Source organism: Rosa rugosa, chromosome 7 (genome assembly GCF_958449725.1).
Source record: "Rosa rugosa chromosome 7, drRosRugo1.1, whole genome shotgun sequence".
NCBI lineage: Eukaryota > Viridiplantae > Streptophyta > Magnoliopsida > Rosales > Rosaceae > Rosa > Rosa rugosa.
The window spans coordinates 31,446,395-31,464,293 of NC_084826.1; the positions used below are offsets into that span (position 1 = coordinate 31,446,395).

At 38.3% G+C, this 17,899-nt stretch overlaps 2 protein-coding genes across 2 annotated transcripts; both read right to left on the minus strand.

Moving 5' to 3' along the window:
* Positions 1-345: 345 nt before the first annotated feature.
* Positions 346-6,885, minus strand: LOC133721344 (polyadenylate-binding protein RBP47B'-like). The gene is made up of 8 exons (XM_062147926.1): positions 6,634-6,885; positions 5,982-6,465; positions 5,795-5,874; positions 5,585-5,715; positions 4,584-4,680; positions 3,680-3,838; positions 1,590-1,690; positions 346-936 (listed from the first exon to the last, which is right to left on the minus strand). The coding sequence occupies exons 1-8, from the start codon at positions 6,790-6,792 to the stop codon at positions 846-848; spliced, it is 1,302 nt and encodes a 433-aa protein (XP_062003910.1). The 5' UTR covers positions 6,793-6,885; the 3' UTR covers positions 346-845.
* Positions 6,886-11,664: 4,779 nt separating this feature from the next.
* On the minus strand, positions 11,665-13,002 carry LOC133723173 (uncharacterized). Its single transcript, XM_062149996.1, has one exon. It carries the CDS (start codon positions 13,000-13,002, stop codon positions 11,665-11,667), a length of 1,338 nt encoding a protein of 445 aa, XP_062005980.1.
* Positions 13,003-17,899: the final 4,897 nt, after the last annotated feature.

Genomic DNA, 17,899 nt, shown 5'->3' on the forward strand with positions numbered 1-17,899 from the left:
AGATCATCTTTCTGTTTTATTAACCAACTGAATAAGAGGAAAAGGGTATAGTTAAAATGCCAGAAATTTATGGAAATATTTCGAACAATCATCGAAATGCCTTCTTGTAACATTGATCTGGACTCTAAAATTCCTTTCCAAAAAGATTCCTCAAGTATTTAGCATGAATCAACTGAACCCACAAATGCAAGGAGGGTTTATGTGTTGTCACTTTGGGCTTTAGAAACAAATGTAAAAAAGAACCTCTTTTTATTTATTTATTTATTTAATTTTTTTTTTAAGAAATGAAATAGGTTTGCTGTGGATGAACACCACTCATATGTGCAAAGCCAAAAGAGAAAAAGGTCAAAAATTGAGGAACCACCGAATTAACACCCAAAAATATTTTCAGTACAATTTTCCAGCAACAATGATACGTGAAAGAAACTAGAGTTTCTAAAGATAAGCAATTGGAACATTTAAGGTGCAACGGTATCAGGACACTTTTTCATACAACAAGCCTAGCAAAGGCAACAGGTATTGTAATTTTTTTTTTTTTTGTCAAAGGAGCAATTGGAACATTTAAGGTGCAACAGTATTGAGACACTTTCTCACACAACAAACCCAGCAAAGGCAACTGGTATCGGACTGAGGCACATTTACGTAGCGACAACTGCAGCCCCAGCCCCTGATTGAGAGAAAAAGTGGGGTCACTCAACTACTGTGTTTCTTCCCACTCTCATTTGCACCAACTATAGCCATTCTAGCACATCTCCACTGTTTCTTCTCTGGTTTTCATATGTGAACTCCAGGAAAATTGAGGAAGAATCCGAATCAAACCAATGACGTCATTATGCTAATGTTGACTACGCTTGCTGCAGAAACGCTGATGTTCTTAGCCACAAGGGGTGGCCCAAAATGGCCCTTCCATGTACAGAGAGGTAAGCAGCATTCAACCTTGTAAAACAAAAAGAAAAATGTAGCCATATTACTGCATATGTATGATATCTTCTGGACACATGAATTTTTATAACAATTTTACAACTCTAACCTCTGAAAATAGCAAGCATTTGTCTTCTATGTTACCCGAAAGTACGTTGGTTGTCGTGTGACACCAACATTAACATTTCAGAAAAAGAGACTCAAAAAAAAATGTTTGAAAATATATCAATTGGAAGTCTTTGTATGAAATCCAAAAGTATGTGGATTGTCATGTGTAACCAACATTAACACTTTAACAATATTTCTACCATGGTGGAAAAGATTGATATTTTTAACATGCTTAAATGATGCAAATAATAATTTGTAAGTTTACTCATAACTCCTTAAACTATAGTGTGTTTTACTTTGATACCCACACCCAAAAATCCCCCAAACCCGCTACACAAACCCAAGCTGGAAACTGGAGGCCTCCAGCCGAAGTGCCTAACCCTAAAATTTTTAGAAAGACAGGGTAGCTAGTTAGGTCTTGTTAGGGGATTCAAACCTCAGATCATCTATGGGACAAACCATGGGGTTGGCTGCTTGTTCGTTAGTAGTTTAGTTTTACTAAAATAAAATATATTGTTTGGTGAAAATATGTCACTCATGAAAAAGGGTAGAAGCTGTACTTGTCAACATCAGGTGTAGCCAAGGGATCATCCAGTTCATCCCTCTGTTCTAAAGATGGAACAGTACCAGCCATAGCTGCCATATCTTGAACTCCTTCAACCTGAAAACAAGTAGTCAATAAAATGTCTATAAGCAATCCTCAAATCTTCCACAAAAAATATGTCTATAAGCAATCCTCAAAACTTCCACATCCATACAAAGTCAAATCGCATCAATTCAACAATTCATATATGAAAATCTGAGTCTATAGTGTCCGGATACATTACAGAGATGTATTGTATCCCTGAGAAGAAGTAAATTTTAAAACAAAATTGGAAAGAAAAGCTCAGGAAGATTGCAGGCATGTAGATTATATGTGTATCTCATGATTCTCATCTCATCTTGACTTCAAAATTAAAAATAAGATGCAGCGTCATCCTTCCATGGGGGCATGATTAAATGCAATTTTCATTGGAAAGAAAAAAAAATATATAAAAAAAAATCATTGATTCTCTGAATCTCTTCAATCTTCCACAATCCGACTGAACTCCCTGATCCCCCTATCAATGAACAAAATGAAGTCTAGTATTTGTGGAATAATTTCACTCTACTATATGTATATGTTTATTAATATTTACTTTTTATACCAAGAAATCCCCCAACCTGCTATACAGACCCCAATTCGAAACTGGGACTTCTGCTGAACCATACAATCTTAAGGAGGCAGGAACTCTAGCAAATAGCTAGGTAGGTACAATGAAGTGTTCGAACGCAACCACACATAGAAACAAGTAGGGCATGTCCATTCCACTTACCCCTTTAATAATTACATGTAGTCAGGCACCAATCTATATTGCAGAATCACTATAATTACATGTAGTCAGATACAAATATTATAATGCATGCACAAGGCATTATAATTCTTTACAAACAACTGCCCCCAGTCGTGGTGGTCACCAGTGCAACTTTTCTTGTTCTACATATAGGGATGTAGCTTCTGTCCTTATCGTTTTCCATGCTGGACTACTATAGCTTTCAAGCATCTCCATGCAGAAAAAGCCACATCCAACTAAAGTTTCATAATGCTATCAGTTCCATTTTTGCTTTTTTTCAATCTTTTCCTAAACTGCAATGCCATAGGCCTAAACCCCAACTGAAACTTCGGCAACTGGGAGTCTTCTGCTTTATGGTTTATATTATGTTTCTCTACCTACAGAAATTTCAATCTAAACAAAGATGGGATGAAAGAAAAAGACTTTTAAGGCATTACAATCCATAAGATGTGGTGTTTGCTGCAAGGCATGAGATGCTTGAAAGCTTAAAAAGTTGAAGAGGAAGAGAATTACGAGACAATTATAGACATCGTAGGGATGGAAGGAAGAAATGTATATTTCCTCAAGTAATTTCCTCAATTACTTTTTATTGATTCTCCATCTTAAATTTTATTGGTGATACTACAGGCGTAATAGACTAGCAAAAGATATAAACAAAAACCCATATAGCTGCACACTTCACCCATTATGATTCTCAAAAGACATAACAAAAACATGGAGCACAATTATTTTTATGAGAAACAAAACTTGCAATATTAGGAAGAGAAGGTGCAGAAGAGTAAACAGGACTTTGAAACTACACATACACCTCCAACAATAAGTTAGGGTCGACTACACTAAAAACCCGTACTTTGGTGGATCTTTCAGTTTAATTCCCCAACTCCAAGATATATGTACTTAATGCTCCCCATAATGTCAATCTATACTCTGCATTTTTCATGTGATTCTAGAAAAATAATAAAATATTTTTTGAATTTTTGATTTACAAATTTTTTCATAAAAAAAAAAGTAATTAATTATCTCTATCTCTATCCCCAGCCTCAGAGGAAGGATTTATCTTTGATGTCCCTTTAAGAAAAAAACCAACTAGTCCGTCTATGGATAGTTAAGTGGACTTCTAGGTTTTAAAAGTATTTAAAAAATAAAATCCAATCGAAAGCATCCTAACAGTTTATAACACAGCCACTTTAAACCAACATTAGAAGAAAAAGAAAAATTAAAATCTGATTGAAAGCAACCATATGCATCCATCCAAAACTGAATTTAAAAAGACGTGCCTGTTGAGGATATTGGCCATAACCGGCATATCCACTGTATGCATACAACGATGGATCTTGAGAAGCTCCATAGGCATAGGGATCATAGCCTTGACCATAACCATAATATGCACTCCATTGATTTGGATCTACTTGCTGGCCCCAGCTACCAGGTACATCCTACAACAAGGCATGTTTGTCAGATAATGAATGTATCTTTATTCTTTAAAGATATCATGTATGCATCTATGGGTGTATGAACAACACTTTCCATGAAAATAAAAATGGATATGAAAATTTCTCACAAATAAGTGTGTCAGAAAAAGATAAAGTACTCAGTAAAAGCATATCACTGATGTATGATGTATATCTGTATCTTATGCATGTATGGGTGTATGAACCAGCGAATAAGAGAAACACACATGGAAATCTCTATCACACATAAAATGCATCTGTCGGAAAAAGATATAGCACTTGGTAAAAGGATATCTCTGAGTTCTCTTTTCTTTTAGTTTAACACCCCACCCCCTCCCCAATTAAAAAATAAAAAAATAAAAAAAAATTATCTGTAGCCCCTCTCTGTCCTGTTTTGTTAGAAAAACATAAATCAAACATGTTATTGATTAAATATTTCTCTTCTCCAGAGTAAAGACAATTGACTTAATATAGAAGAAAAATTATATGTAGATGAAATCATAGGACTATCCCTTTTGTCATAAGGGGATGATATCACTTTTTTCTGCATAACAACATTATTCCTAAATCAAAATCATTTGATCTCATTTTTGCAAAGACTTACTTTTGTGTATTACAATCTTTTAATTGACCGATCTTTCCTTCAACAAAACCAAAATGACTGGTATATTACAGGACACCAGTGAAGCAAAATAAGTATTTGATTACACATCTAAATTAAAAAGCCAACCTGTTTAGCTGTTGGGCTCCTACCCCAAGAAATGCGGACCACTTGTTGGCCAATCATCTTTCCTTGCATCCTTTGTATAGCTTCTTCAGCAGATGCCCTATATGAACAGAAGTGACAATAATAAACAACAGAATATGGAAGTAACATTCTTAGGGGAGGGAAGGGAGAAAGAAGCTGACAAATACAAAGTAAGTTTTAGTCATCTTTCATCAAACCTTAGGGCATTACTCAGAGAAAGACAAAACCCAAAAAGGCCATCATGGTCCAAGATCCAAGTGGATCAATCTTGTTGAGAGGTACTGCCCAGAAATTTATTGTTGGTTTCATTCCCAACTATTTTAGTCATCCACTAAGTGTTGATTTTGCCCTTAGTTGGCGGAGCGCTCGTTTTCCTTACTGTTCTCTCCGCTGGGGCCCCTACCCTTGTCTGGCCAATGCAGCCAGCGCCCCTTTTTCAACCAACCTTCCTCCAAGAAAAAATTGTGCTGAGGGCTTGGTGGTCTTAAGAATGGTTCTGGTGGGGGGTTCCTCATTTGCTGCCACTCAACAACAGCAGGTCTCAGCTCTGAAGATAACTCCAAAAGCCAAACCTAGCCCAACCTACTTAAACAACCTATGCATTCCAGGCACAGATCATTGGTATTGATGGTTCTGATCCAATGGAGGCGGAGGCAGTCCACTCACGTACCACTTTTGTCTTCTCACCCGGTGGAATCATGCCACTACTGTTTCCTATCTGGCCGTTTTTCTAGTTTGTCGTTCCCCTATTATAAGTTCTCATTGACCACAGCCTGTAGGAATCAGGCAATGTACCACTTTTAACCTTGTTTGCGTAGGCTCTAATACATTTTATGGCCTCTTTTTGTTTGAGCAAAGGAGTGACTGTGTCAAGGGCTAACCTAATAAACCAACATTCTAATTCAACCACCATGCTGGACAGTTGCTAATTATAATTATATAGACAATCAAGTGAAGGCTTAAGTGCTAAGTGAAGTACAAACCTTGTCCCGAACTGTACAAAACCACAGCCTTTGCCTGCAGGAATCTTGACATAGACAATATCTCCAAATTGCAAAAAAGTTTGCTTCAATTCCTCCTCAGTAATATTAGGATCCAAGTTTCCAACAAAAATCTGTATTAGAAAACCAAATAGATGGTAAGAATAAGATGCAAGACAGAACACCCCAACTCAATACAGATGTCTGACTTACCGTAGTGTTGTTTGCATCATAATCTGCTGTTGGTGCTACTGGAACTGCTGGTGTAGTGTATGCCGGAACAGGATATACAGCTGCCAGAAAAATCCACAGGTAAATGCAGCTTCATGTCAGGGAACAAGACTTTGCCGAGATAACAGAAATAACTTATTTCTATATCAAATTAGTAAATGTATATAACCTTTTGCTGCAGCATACTGCTGCTGAAAGCCAGTGGTTTTCTTTGGTGTTGCTGCACTGATCCGCATCGGCCTAGTGGAGCAATAAACACCATTCATTTCGGTCATAGCACGGTTCCTTTCCGCCTCATCAGCAAACTTGACAAAGCCATAACCTTTCGAGCGTCCAGTGTTTGGATCAGTGACAACCTTGGCACCTCTAACGGACGGATACGTATTCCGAAAAGTCTCTTGCAGCACATAATCGGTGACATCAGGGGCCAAATCCCCTACGAAAATGGAGTGCTCAGGGCCAGCATCAGGACGCCGTTCGCCGATACCGAAAGAAGCCCAATTCAACCTAAAAGTCTGCTCAGTTCCAGGCATTTGAGTGCCATTGTAAGCATGCAGAATCCTTTCGGCTGCGGCGTGTGAGACAAACTCCACAAAGCCATAACCCTCGGGCTGCCCAGTGATTTTGTTACGTATGATCTTTATAGAAATCACCTGCGCAAAGAAATCCATCCTCTCTAAGCCTCTAATAATTCAAATAACCTAACCACGCAATTCCTTGAATTCAAAATTGAAGAAGTAGCTAGTGTCAATAAACAACAAGTGCCTTAAATGTATTGATATAAATATGGGGAGAGAAAGAGAGAGAGAGAGAGGAGAGACCTCGCCGGTGTGAGCAAAGCAAGTAGTGAGGTAGTTCTCGTCGACCCAGTACTGTAGGTCACCAATCCAGAGGGTTCTGACCTCTTCGACTGAAGTAGGCTGATGATGAGGGTAACCCTGAGGACCTGCCATTGCCGGCTGAGCCTGCGCGTTCATCATACTCGCCCCTTCAGTTATAATACCACCAAACCCTTCAACTCGCCGCCGTTTTGAATATGTATATGCCTTCCATTTAGGCCTGACAACCTTCTCAGAAAAGAAAAAAAGTAGGCCTGACAAACGGGCCGGGTGAGTTATGGGCGGTTTTAACCGGTTGTGCAGTGACGGATTCAACCTGCTATAACCCGTTAAGATATTCGAACTTGAACAAGCTTCAAAATTAGTTTAAAAATAAATAAATAAATAAACCAAACGTGCACATAAATCAAGTGAAAATACAAATCTAATTGAGCAAATTAGTGAAGATTTTATAGGTATATTCACCAAAAGACATGTACTAAGGGCAACTCCAACCTTGGGGTGCCAAACCTATTTTTGGGCCATTTTGAGACTTTGGATCTCCAACATTGTGTTTTTGGGGGGTCTGGTCCTATAAATATAGGACTTGGACTCATTTCTAGTCTCATATTTGAGACTTTTCCAGGACCAGATCTGATTACTGTGCATGGGGGCCAGCCCACTTGCTGTGTCAGCCCAGCTGCCGAACCAACGCGCCAGAGGCAGAAATTGAAGGAAACGTGCGCCAAAGTAGCTGGGAAGAGAGAGCACGCGCGGAACCAAAGCTGGAGAGAGAAGATCGTTTGCTTTTTTGTCTGCAGACGTGGGCCCCGCGGCAAATGCTGTCCCCTGGTGACCGTTGGAACCCCCAACGGTCATGAAATGTATGGTCCAGATTGATACCTGATTAATATGGACGGTCCGATGTTGCCCTTTTTTTTTTTTTTTTTTACTGAACGGATCTATTTTCGATCTGATGGCTCAGATTTGAGGGAAAAAAACTCATCTACGGCTCTTATTAATTGAAGGGTTATTATATCCTTTTTGTTCCAAAAAAAATAAAAGAATTACCAGAAAATTAAGGGAAAAAAATCTACCCGTTGGAACAGTGAAGTGTAGGAAATTCTATAAATACCTACCCATTCTTTTCTATTTCCTCACACCAAATATCCTCCATCTCCTTCACAATTTTCCATTCATTAAACCCATCTTCTTGTTCTTAAATATATCTTCCTTTTTTCTTTTTTTTTGTCTTGGAAAAAATGGCTCCAAGAGGGGATTCTTGGAGGCACAATGAAGAAGTTATTCTTTGCCAAGCTTGGATCACCGTTGGGGGTGATGGTTGCGTCGGAAAAGATCAAAAGTCGGATTTATTGTGGAGTCGTGTGGCGGACGAGTACAATGCTCACAAACCGGCCGGTTGCATGGAGAGAACACATTCTAGTTGCCACTCTCGTTGGAAGAGAATAAGTTCGGCATGTATGAAGTGGCACCAAGCTCTTAACAAGGTCGAACACTTTCAACGAAGAAGCGGCGAAAATATGGAGGACGAGGTAATTATATTGAAATATGTTCAATAATGATAATTTTTTTATTTCTCATGTATTTGTTAAAAGTAAAATGTTGTTATATAGTTTATTGATCGATTTATACGAAGGGTTTTTTTCTAAATATTTTATTTACTTAATATTAAATGTAGCTCATGAATGTTAAATCAACGTACTACGACTCGGAAGGTTGCGATTTTGTGTTTGAGCATTGTTGGCAATACTTGAAAAATACGGAAAAGTTTGGGAAAACGCCATCAATGGAAAACACCCACTTTAGTCCTAATCATGTCAACTTGGATAGCGATGAACCACCCACTACTGAGGATGACAGGACCCGCCCCGAATTTCGCCCTGAAATCCGAGGTGGCCCTGCGGGGCCCACCTTAGAGATAACTCTACCGGGAACTGGTCGAGTCACCACTAAAGTGGACTACCCAAAACAGTAACCCACGATAGGTCAGAGCCAAACAAAGAAGTGCGGAAGCAATTCATCAACTATGCCTCGAACCATGTACGCCCGACCTCAACTAATAGCGCCTGCAAACTGGGCATTTGAAACCGAAGGGCCCAGGGAAAAGTACACGAAAAACGTTAGAGTGAGTGGACAAAAATAAACAATTTAAATGAAAAAGGATTTCATACTTTCCCACACTTATTCCTTTTAAAAACACGATGCATGCAACATTTAAGAAAAACACATTTAGCTTTAAATCCAAGGATTTCAGAACGATAAACCGACTAGCCTCGCTAGTCAAAACATTCGAAAATCATGTATCGTAAACCGAAATCTCGTTTCTCAAGAAAATAAGACCAGCCCCGCTGGTTACGATAACATCGAAATCCACAATTCTCGTGAAAACATACCAGCCCCGCTGGTTACGAAAATAACGGACTAGCCCCGCTAGTCAAGTCACGAAAAAGTATGTGGAAGAAGTTATCACCATACAAGAAGGGAGCCTCCCAGGCTCGGGTCGGAGTGTCCCACACTCTGGAGCATCCCATGCTCTGCTCTTACTCACCCACAAACACATAGTAAGCAGGGAGGAGTACTAATAGGCTAGCTAGCAATAAATATAACGACCCAGGTATGGTGGGTTAAAATCCATCTGAAAACTCGAAAATCAATAAGGCTTCCCCATCATCTCACGAGAAAATACATATGCCAATGACGTGACCCCGCACGCCAAAAATATTCTCGAAATCATAAACCAAATCTGAAATCATCAACAAGACATTCCAAATGCCAAATTCCATCGAAATCCCATTTCGAAAAATATTCAAAATTCTCAATATCGACGAAAAGAAATGTATTATAAATTTCCGGAAATCACCTCGGAAAATAATTCGTCGAAAATCACTTAAATCACAAGTTCAAATCCGAGCGAATAAAACTCACGTTCCAAAAATCATGATGGAAAATCCAAGTAATATTCCAAAACCGAAATCGTATCCGAAACTAAAATAATATGGTAATTAATAAAACATTAATTCGAAAAATAAATGCATGCATCAATATTCAAAAACAAACGTCCACTCACAGTACTATTGGCGACCACACAAACGAGTTCCTTCATCTAGCCATAGCTCGCAACAACGTCCTGTACACAAGTACATTTCCATAAACGACAATTCGAATAAATAATTACGAACCTAAACGAAACCCGAAAATCCCTATCTTCACTACTTCTCAAATTCAACCCAAATCTCTTCCACAACACCAATTCCTCAATCAACATATTCCACAACGAAAACGAGGAAAATCCGACGGCCGGATTTCCAACAATTCCATCACAAAACACCGAACTTCGAAAAAATCACAAACAATTCCAAACTCCTCCAAAATTCACCAAACTTCATATACAAGCTCTACAACATATATACAATTTAATGGACTAAAAACTGGAATTAAATCACTGCTCAACACACCTCCACGCGCCACCAACAGTGGCGGCGCGTGGGCCCCACGCGCCGGCGGCCACCACCTCCGATGGCCACCAAACTTGGACAGTAGCATCTACTCAACACACTCAACCATTCATTCAACTACAACAAGTGCCAATTTTACCTGAAAGAGCTCCATTTCGGCCGGTGAACACAAGCCCAGAAATTCCTCAAGAACCCTAAAATTTCAATTCATCAATTCGACATCTACACAACAAATCGTGACACAAGGCCATAGGGGAAATGATCAGTGATGAAAACCGAACCTTCGATGCCAATTTCGTGGCCGGAAACGGCCGGAATCGCCGGAAATCGACGAAACTCTCCAACTGCTACAGTGGACTTACGGCTCAATTCCGAGCTCCACCGGTCGAGCCACCGCAAAACACCACCCCAGGCGTGACAAGGGAGAGGAGGCGAGCCTGCCGGTGCCCGGATTCCGTCGTGGGTCGGCCGGAGAAGGAAGAAACCGGAGGAAGAAGAAATCGGGCCGAAGAGGAGAAAGGGTCGGGGGAGAAGAGAGAGAGAGAGCCGGTAAGTTTCCAAAAATGGAAACTTACCACAGTAAATTAGCTATTTATAGAAACTTACCATGAACAGTAACCGTAAACAGTAACTTTACTATTTCGTTTATAACTTTCGCATACGAGCTCCGATTTTTACGAACCACATATGCACGCGCTCGGTTTAACGTCCTCTACAACTTTCGTGAAGAAACTTTTCTCAAATTTTGACCCGAACAAAAAGTCGACTTTTAGGGCCACTAAAAGTACTAAACCGAAAGTAAAAGTGAAAGTAAAGGTCGTTTACCGTCCAAATGACTAGTAAACGGGTGAAATTGGGTTCGGGACGTGACAGAGGATGAGCTTCCTTCATCAAGAAAGGCACGTCCTCAAGGACAGAAAGCTCAGAAGCTAGCTAAGAAAAAAAGCAATAAGCAGGATGCGAATGGCCTACGAGTTCAAATGCAGAAATGTTATGAACAAACCGAACGCGAGTACCAACAAAGGCAAAGACAGTTTGAGGAAGGTCAACTAATTGAGCAACGCGCTGAGGATGCTCGCACGATGCAGGTGGATCCATCAATTTTCACCCCAAGAAAGAGGAGTTATTGGGAGAGGAAGCAACAACAAATAATTGATAAGGAGACATCTTCTTTAAGCATCCCGGAACAATCTCAATATCCTACACCCCCTGAAGGAGACAACACTGGATTGACCACTTATGATCCACTTGGCGAGACATCTTGGTTGTAATTAATATTGTTAGTTGCTTTGAATGGTTTGTGTTTTAATTTATGATAATAAAAATTATTATGTTGAGTATATCATCTTCGTAAAAAAGCATTGAACTTTTATTTTCTTGATAAAGCAAACCACGCAAATAAAAAGCACACAACGGAAAGTAAAAGCAAACCACACAAATAAAAACCACACAACACAAAGTAAAAGCATACCACACAACAATACAACCAAAGTAGGCCATGACCACTTATCATGACAACATGGCCACTTATTGAAAGCACAAAACAAAACAAAAATGCTCACTGGTGGTTCTGATCAGCTTGTAACTTCATGGTCCATAGGTGATCGACTAGATCTTCTTGGAGGTTTTTATTCATCACTGGACATCTAACCTCCCTATAACGATGCAAGAATTGATTTAGTTGTTGCGGATTGCGATCAACATCGGTGTCCATTACTGGTCTCTTATATATCTCTGCTTTCCTTGGTCTGGTTGGGATATCATCCGGATCAAATGGCTGCGCTGCATCTTCATCATGCTCATCTTCAACAATCATATTGTGCAAGATAATGCACGTCATCATGATGTATTGAAGGTTCTCCTTACTCCATCCACGAGCTGGTCCTCTTATGATTGCCCAACGAGCTTGGAGAATACCAAATGCTCTCTCCACATCTTTTCTGTATGCTTCCTGCATCCTTGTGAAATGTTGTGTCTGCGGCGACCTCGGGTTTCGGATTGCTTGTACAAAGGACCCCCACTTAGGGTATATGCCATCAACTAGGTAATAACATTGACGATAATGTCTATTATGTACCTGATAGTTCACTTCAAGGGTTTCACCGGTGCATACGTCATTGAACAACGGTGAACATCCAAGGACGTTAATATCATTCAGGGAACCTGGAAGTCCGAAGAAGGCATGCCAAATCCAAGTATCGTAGGAGGCCACCATCTCTAAGATGATTGTGGGCTTCCCCTTGTAGCCAGTATACTGCCCTGCCCATCCGGTGGGACAATTTTTCCATTGCCAATGCATACAATCAAGGCTACCGATCATCCCCGGGAATCCCCGTTCTGCAGCCTTGTCAAGCAGCCGTCGCAAATCTGCCGGTGTTGGTCGGCGGAGGTAAGTCTCATGGTACACATTCCAGATTGCTTTTGTGAAGTGCTCAAAAATCTCAATGGCAGTGGACTTCGCAATATCTAGGTAATCATCGCAGAAATCAGCTGTGATGCCATACGCGAGCATTCTCATGGCGCATGTCAGCTTTTGTTCAGTGGATAAGCTGAGTCTCCCACAAGCATCTCTTGTTTGAACAAAATATGGGTCGTAGTTGGCCACGTCGCGCATCATCTTGTCAAAGACCCAAGGTTGCATTCTATATCGCCTGCGAAAAATGTTTGGTTCATACCTGCACGGATCCGTGAAGTATTGAGCTTTGAGTCGAAGATCCATCAGCTCTCGATCCCTGGCCTTATAGGTACGACCTTCTGAAGAACCACCCCATTGTGAATCCTCATCTTCCAGAGTTTGGATTTGCAAGGCAGCGGCAGACATCATCAAGTTTCGTCGACGGCTTCTCGTGACGGCCTCTTCTTGATCTTTCTGCAACCATTTCGTCAAACGATTCATTGCAGAAATGGTTTGACAAAATCAAAACGGAAAAGAAAGAAAGATTTGTGTGATTTGGATATGAGAAGTGTTTGTGAATTTGTGAGAGATGAGGATGATAATGACCCCATATTTATGGACGGATTGAGTTCATTTCATTAGATAAGATATGACACGTGGCGGACAAAGACTCGATCGTAATTTGGACAGCCAATTAGAGATTGACACGTGGCGCTGATATCACATCGAAATTCGGTTGTTTGGCATATATGCCGACACAAAACATCAAAATATCTTCTAAATAGTTAGATTTTTTGTCGTATGTGCCGACACTTTTGTCGTATATGCCGACACAAAAAAAAATTTAAAAACTTTTTTTAAATTCATTAAATAAATTATCATAATTTTTAAATATTATGATAAAATGTTAAATTATTTTTTTTACCTTATTTAATTAAATTAACATATTTTTAATATAATATTCATCAAAACTATACTCATATTATATTTTAGTCAAGAATAGTGAAAATAGCACCCCCCATGGTTGGAGATGAGAATTGAGTCTTCAATGAATAGTGCAACAAGGGGGTGCTAAAATGAGAATAGCACCCCCAAATGAATCCCATGGTTGGAGTTGCCCTAAGAGTCTTAAGAATAATACTCTTCACCTTCTTTCAATTCTACGATACAATGTATTAACAATTTATCACAATACCAATTAGTCTTATTTACTGATGAGAAGAAAGATACTAACAAAGAGAAATGTTCCATAATCAATAGCTACGAGCTAGCAACGATAATAGCTAAAAGCATAAAACAAACAAAAAATTAAATAAAATAAAATAACTCTGATTTGAGATAACAAAGTAAATAGCTATAAGTAACTATAGTACAAAATCAACATACGTACAACAGCCAAATAGATATGAGGAAAGCAAGTAGAAGACTAATAATGTGTTTACCTAAAAAATATGTCTTTCACCTATAGTTTGAGAAGAACTTTATTGACACCCAAAATTTCGCAAGTCAATTTTATGAGCGACACATGAAAAGACGAGTCATTAATCTCACAATCGTTGGGCCTTCAAACAAGCCCGTCGTATTCCAAAAGGAGTTCTCAAATAATTAACAAGTATTACGACAAGTCCAAATCCTTAAGCAACTAGCATGCGCCTTCAAGAACTCGATACACCAAATCGTGACGCAATACACGTAGAACCAAGCCACGTTTATACACTTGGGGCTTATAATATATATATATATATATATATATATATATATATATATATATATATATATATATATATATATTATAATCCAAGTGTTCATAATTTAAAAATGTCATGCTACAAATAAAAATACTAATTATATCACAAATAAAATAAATAGGTTTTCATGAAAAATATTGGTAGTAGTCATTCTAATATCTTTTCTATTCTTTAAGAAAGTCCCTCCAAACGATAGTTTTTTAATAGCGGGGTAGTGTTTCCAAGATTGTAAGTCCCAATATGTCTCCTCATGGCCAAAATATCTGATTAGGTGTGGATTGCGGGATGCTCGTAAATGTATTTGGAAATAAAAATTTGCAGCCTCCGCGTAGCACTTGCTAACGTCACAACATTCATCTTAATTCCTGTCACCATACCACATGTTTCAAGGAATGGACGTTGAAACAAGTATTCACCACACGTCTGACATTTCTAAGGAATAAATGAATAATCGGTAGGGATATGTTTCAAGATGTTGTCATATATCCACTCATTTGTGAGCTTCTTCCAGACAATAGACTACATCTCATCCGTTATTTCTCCAATTCAAACGACTAAGCATCTTCTCCACCACTGTGTTTTATACTAATTAACTAGTTTTCTCGAATTACTTTTCAATATCAACAGCACATAATAGACAACATCATGATTCTCAAACCACTGATATGAACATCTAAAGACTATAAGGGGCCTGCAAGCCATATGTAAGTACTGCATAGCCAAAGGAACGTTGCCCGAGTTCTTCATGGATCGCATTGCTTATCGCAACAGTGCTTCTGGATTATTCGCCTCTTAGTAGTACTTAGCAAAAACAGTGTTGTGTAGCTTTCCAGAATGAAAACATAGTGACGGTAAGACTACATATTCTAGCGATCTCGATTTCTCTCATCGCCTAGCCCAAAATCAAGGCTATCACTCCACGCCCAGCGCCTAGGCATCGCCAGGCAGGCGTTTAGACCCTTTTTTAGAACATTGGTTATGAGATTAAGATTATAATAGATTTTGTAATATATGGATGAAATATAGTATTGCTGACATTATAAGTTGTATTTTACAAACGTGAAGTTTCCTTGGGCCTCATGACGTTCATTTTTTTATATACCGTAGGCTATATGTTTTAAATTTTACTATAATAACCATTTTATATAATTTTAATATGACTTTTTTATTTTTATGTTAAAGGATATTATGGGCACTTAAAAAATTGGCGAAGCTCTTTGACATCGATAGAGTGCTTCCTTTTATAGTAATTGAGATTGGTTCCACTTCTTTGTTGCATTTTAATAAGTCTAAAAACATTATAGTTGGACGTCATCGTTTTTTTTTTTTTTTTTAGAAATGATATTAGATTATCAAATATTATCAAAAATAATATTACAAAATTTTTTTACAATTAAACTAATTGTCTTCCTCCTATTCATATGTTTCCATGAATTCCAACATTTCTTTACTGCATTTTTGCATAAACACATAAATAGACATTCCGCGCCTCACAAGAATAGTAATTGTCTTAAATTTCGGATAGAGATCAACATTCAGTGGAGGGAGTTCATTCTATATCAACGTGCCAAAAGTCGTGGATGCAAGTTGACTAGTTTTGTAAAACAACCGATAGTAAAAATATTTCTTCTTTGCCACCACAAGAGAAGCGCATAGAACATTCGGCTAAGAAGATATAAATGACTCAAAATGAGTAAATGGTTCTGCCTGATTTTTATCCAAAAGCTTGAGCGCTGCAAATGAACTGCGCATGAGTCTAATATCTCATGTCTTGCATCTCTAGTTATATTCTCTCCATTGCGAAGAACAAAAATGTGGATGGGGCCACCTATGTTTAGATTATTGAATGATGCATAAACCATTGTGGTTATAACAACTCTCTTAGCAGCATTTTCAGGAATTTCGGGATTACGAGCCAACTTCTTTAGCATGACTTCTGCAAGTTTTGCGCCTGAACCAAACACCAAATACGGGACCATGGTGTCAAGATTTAGACAAGGGCGTAACACTCTCCCCTCCAAAAGAACTCGATAGGCTTGATAAACCTTGCTTGGTAGCCATCCGGCTAAAATTCCTCCAAAAATCACCTCTCTTTTTTTTGTACTTTTTCAAATATCTTTCTAGATATTGTTGTGTCATGATAAACTCCTTCTCCACCGTCACCAGATTCTTTGAAGTTTCTTCTAGATCTTTAACTTCATCAGCTACAGTCTTGGCTAGAAATGTTGGACGTCATCGTTTGACATCGATTAAAGCCCATAAAAGCTAATTTATGGCATGACAATGGCTAAATCCAAAGAACGTCATACTGATCTAAACTAGATGTTCCCCAATTAACTATGATGTGTACAGAACCATGGTCGGGACAATATATCATTTAAAAATTACAATTAAATAATTTGATTAACACATGCATTTCAACAATATTTCTTAGTATTCGTTAATAGCGCATTTCTTAACTTAGATAACTACATAAAAACGCAACACGTTTTCGACATTAAACAAAAAAAAAAGTACATATATATATATATATGTATACTTATATTATCCAGGTGTTCATAATAAAAATAATGACATGCTACAAATAAAAATACTAATTACATCACAAATAAAATAAATAGGTTTTCATGAAAAATATTGGTAGTAGTCATCCTAATATCTTTTCTATTCTTCAGGAAAGTCTCTCCAAACGACAGTTTTAACATCCGGGTAGTGTTTCCAAGATTGTGAGTCCCAATATGTTTTCTCATAGCCAAAATATCCGATTAGGTGTAGATTGCGAGATGCTATTTGGAAATAAAAATTTGCAGCTTTGCAGCTTCTGCATAGCACTTGCTAACGTCACAACATTCATCTTGATTTGAGTCACTATTAATGTACCACATATTTTCAAGGAATGGACGTTGAAATATGTGTTCACCACACGTCTGACATTTTTAAGGAAGAAATGAATTGTCGGTAGGGATATGCTTCAAGAGGTCGTCATGTGGTGGTTGTCCTATATCCACCCATTGGTCAGCTTCTTCCTGACAATAGACTATATCTCATCCGTTATTTCTCCAAATCATATGACTAAGCATCTTCGTCACCCCTATTTTGGATAAATGGTTTCCTTGAATCACTTGAAACATCAACAACACATAATAGGCAACGTCGTGGTACTCAATCCGCATATATGAATATCTAAATACTATATCGGGCCTGGAAGCTATATGTAAATAATGCATCGGCAAAGGAACGTTACCCGAGTTCTTCATGGTTTACATTGCTTGCCAAAATAGTACTTCTAGATTATTCGTCTCCTAGTTAGCGAATAACCGACGTCGTGTAGCTTTCCAGAATTGAAACGTAGTGATGGTGAGACCACATATTTCGGCGATGCCGATGCAAAAATAAATGTTCTGATCATCAATGAGCTTCATAAATGTCTTACACACAGTTTTGCACTCCAATATTACACCCAACAAATCCACGACAACAAACTGGAGAACGTATTACCATAACCACAGAGGAAAGGAAGATGATAATTACGACACGCTCTCCTAAATTTGGTTAGAACCAATTTTAACAATGAATAGTTATAGGATTGAAGTTATAATATATGAAAGACATATAGTATTACTTACATCATACATTATATTTTACAAACG

Bases quoted from the DNA above. Each gene is read 5' to 3' on its own strand.
- LOC133721344 (XM_062147926.1), bottom strand. From the start codon at position 6,792: ATGATGAACGCGCAGGCTCAGCCGGCAATGGCAGGTCCTCAGGGTTAC. The intron at 5,875-5,981 runs GTTATATACATT...TTTTTCTGGCAG, and splicing joins GCAGTATGCTGCAGCAAAAG to CTGTATATCCTGTTCCGGCA. The intron at 937-1,589 runs GTACAGCTTCTA...TTGTTTTACAAG, and splicing joins GCTACACCTGATGTTGACAA to GTTGAATGCTGCTTACCTCT.
- LOC133723173 (XM_062149996.1), bottom strand. From the start codon at position 13,002: ATGAATCGTTTGACGAAATGGTTGCAGAAAGATCAAGAAGAGGCCGTC.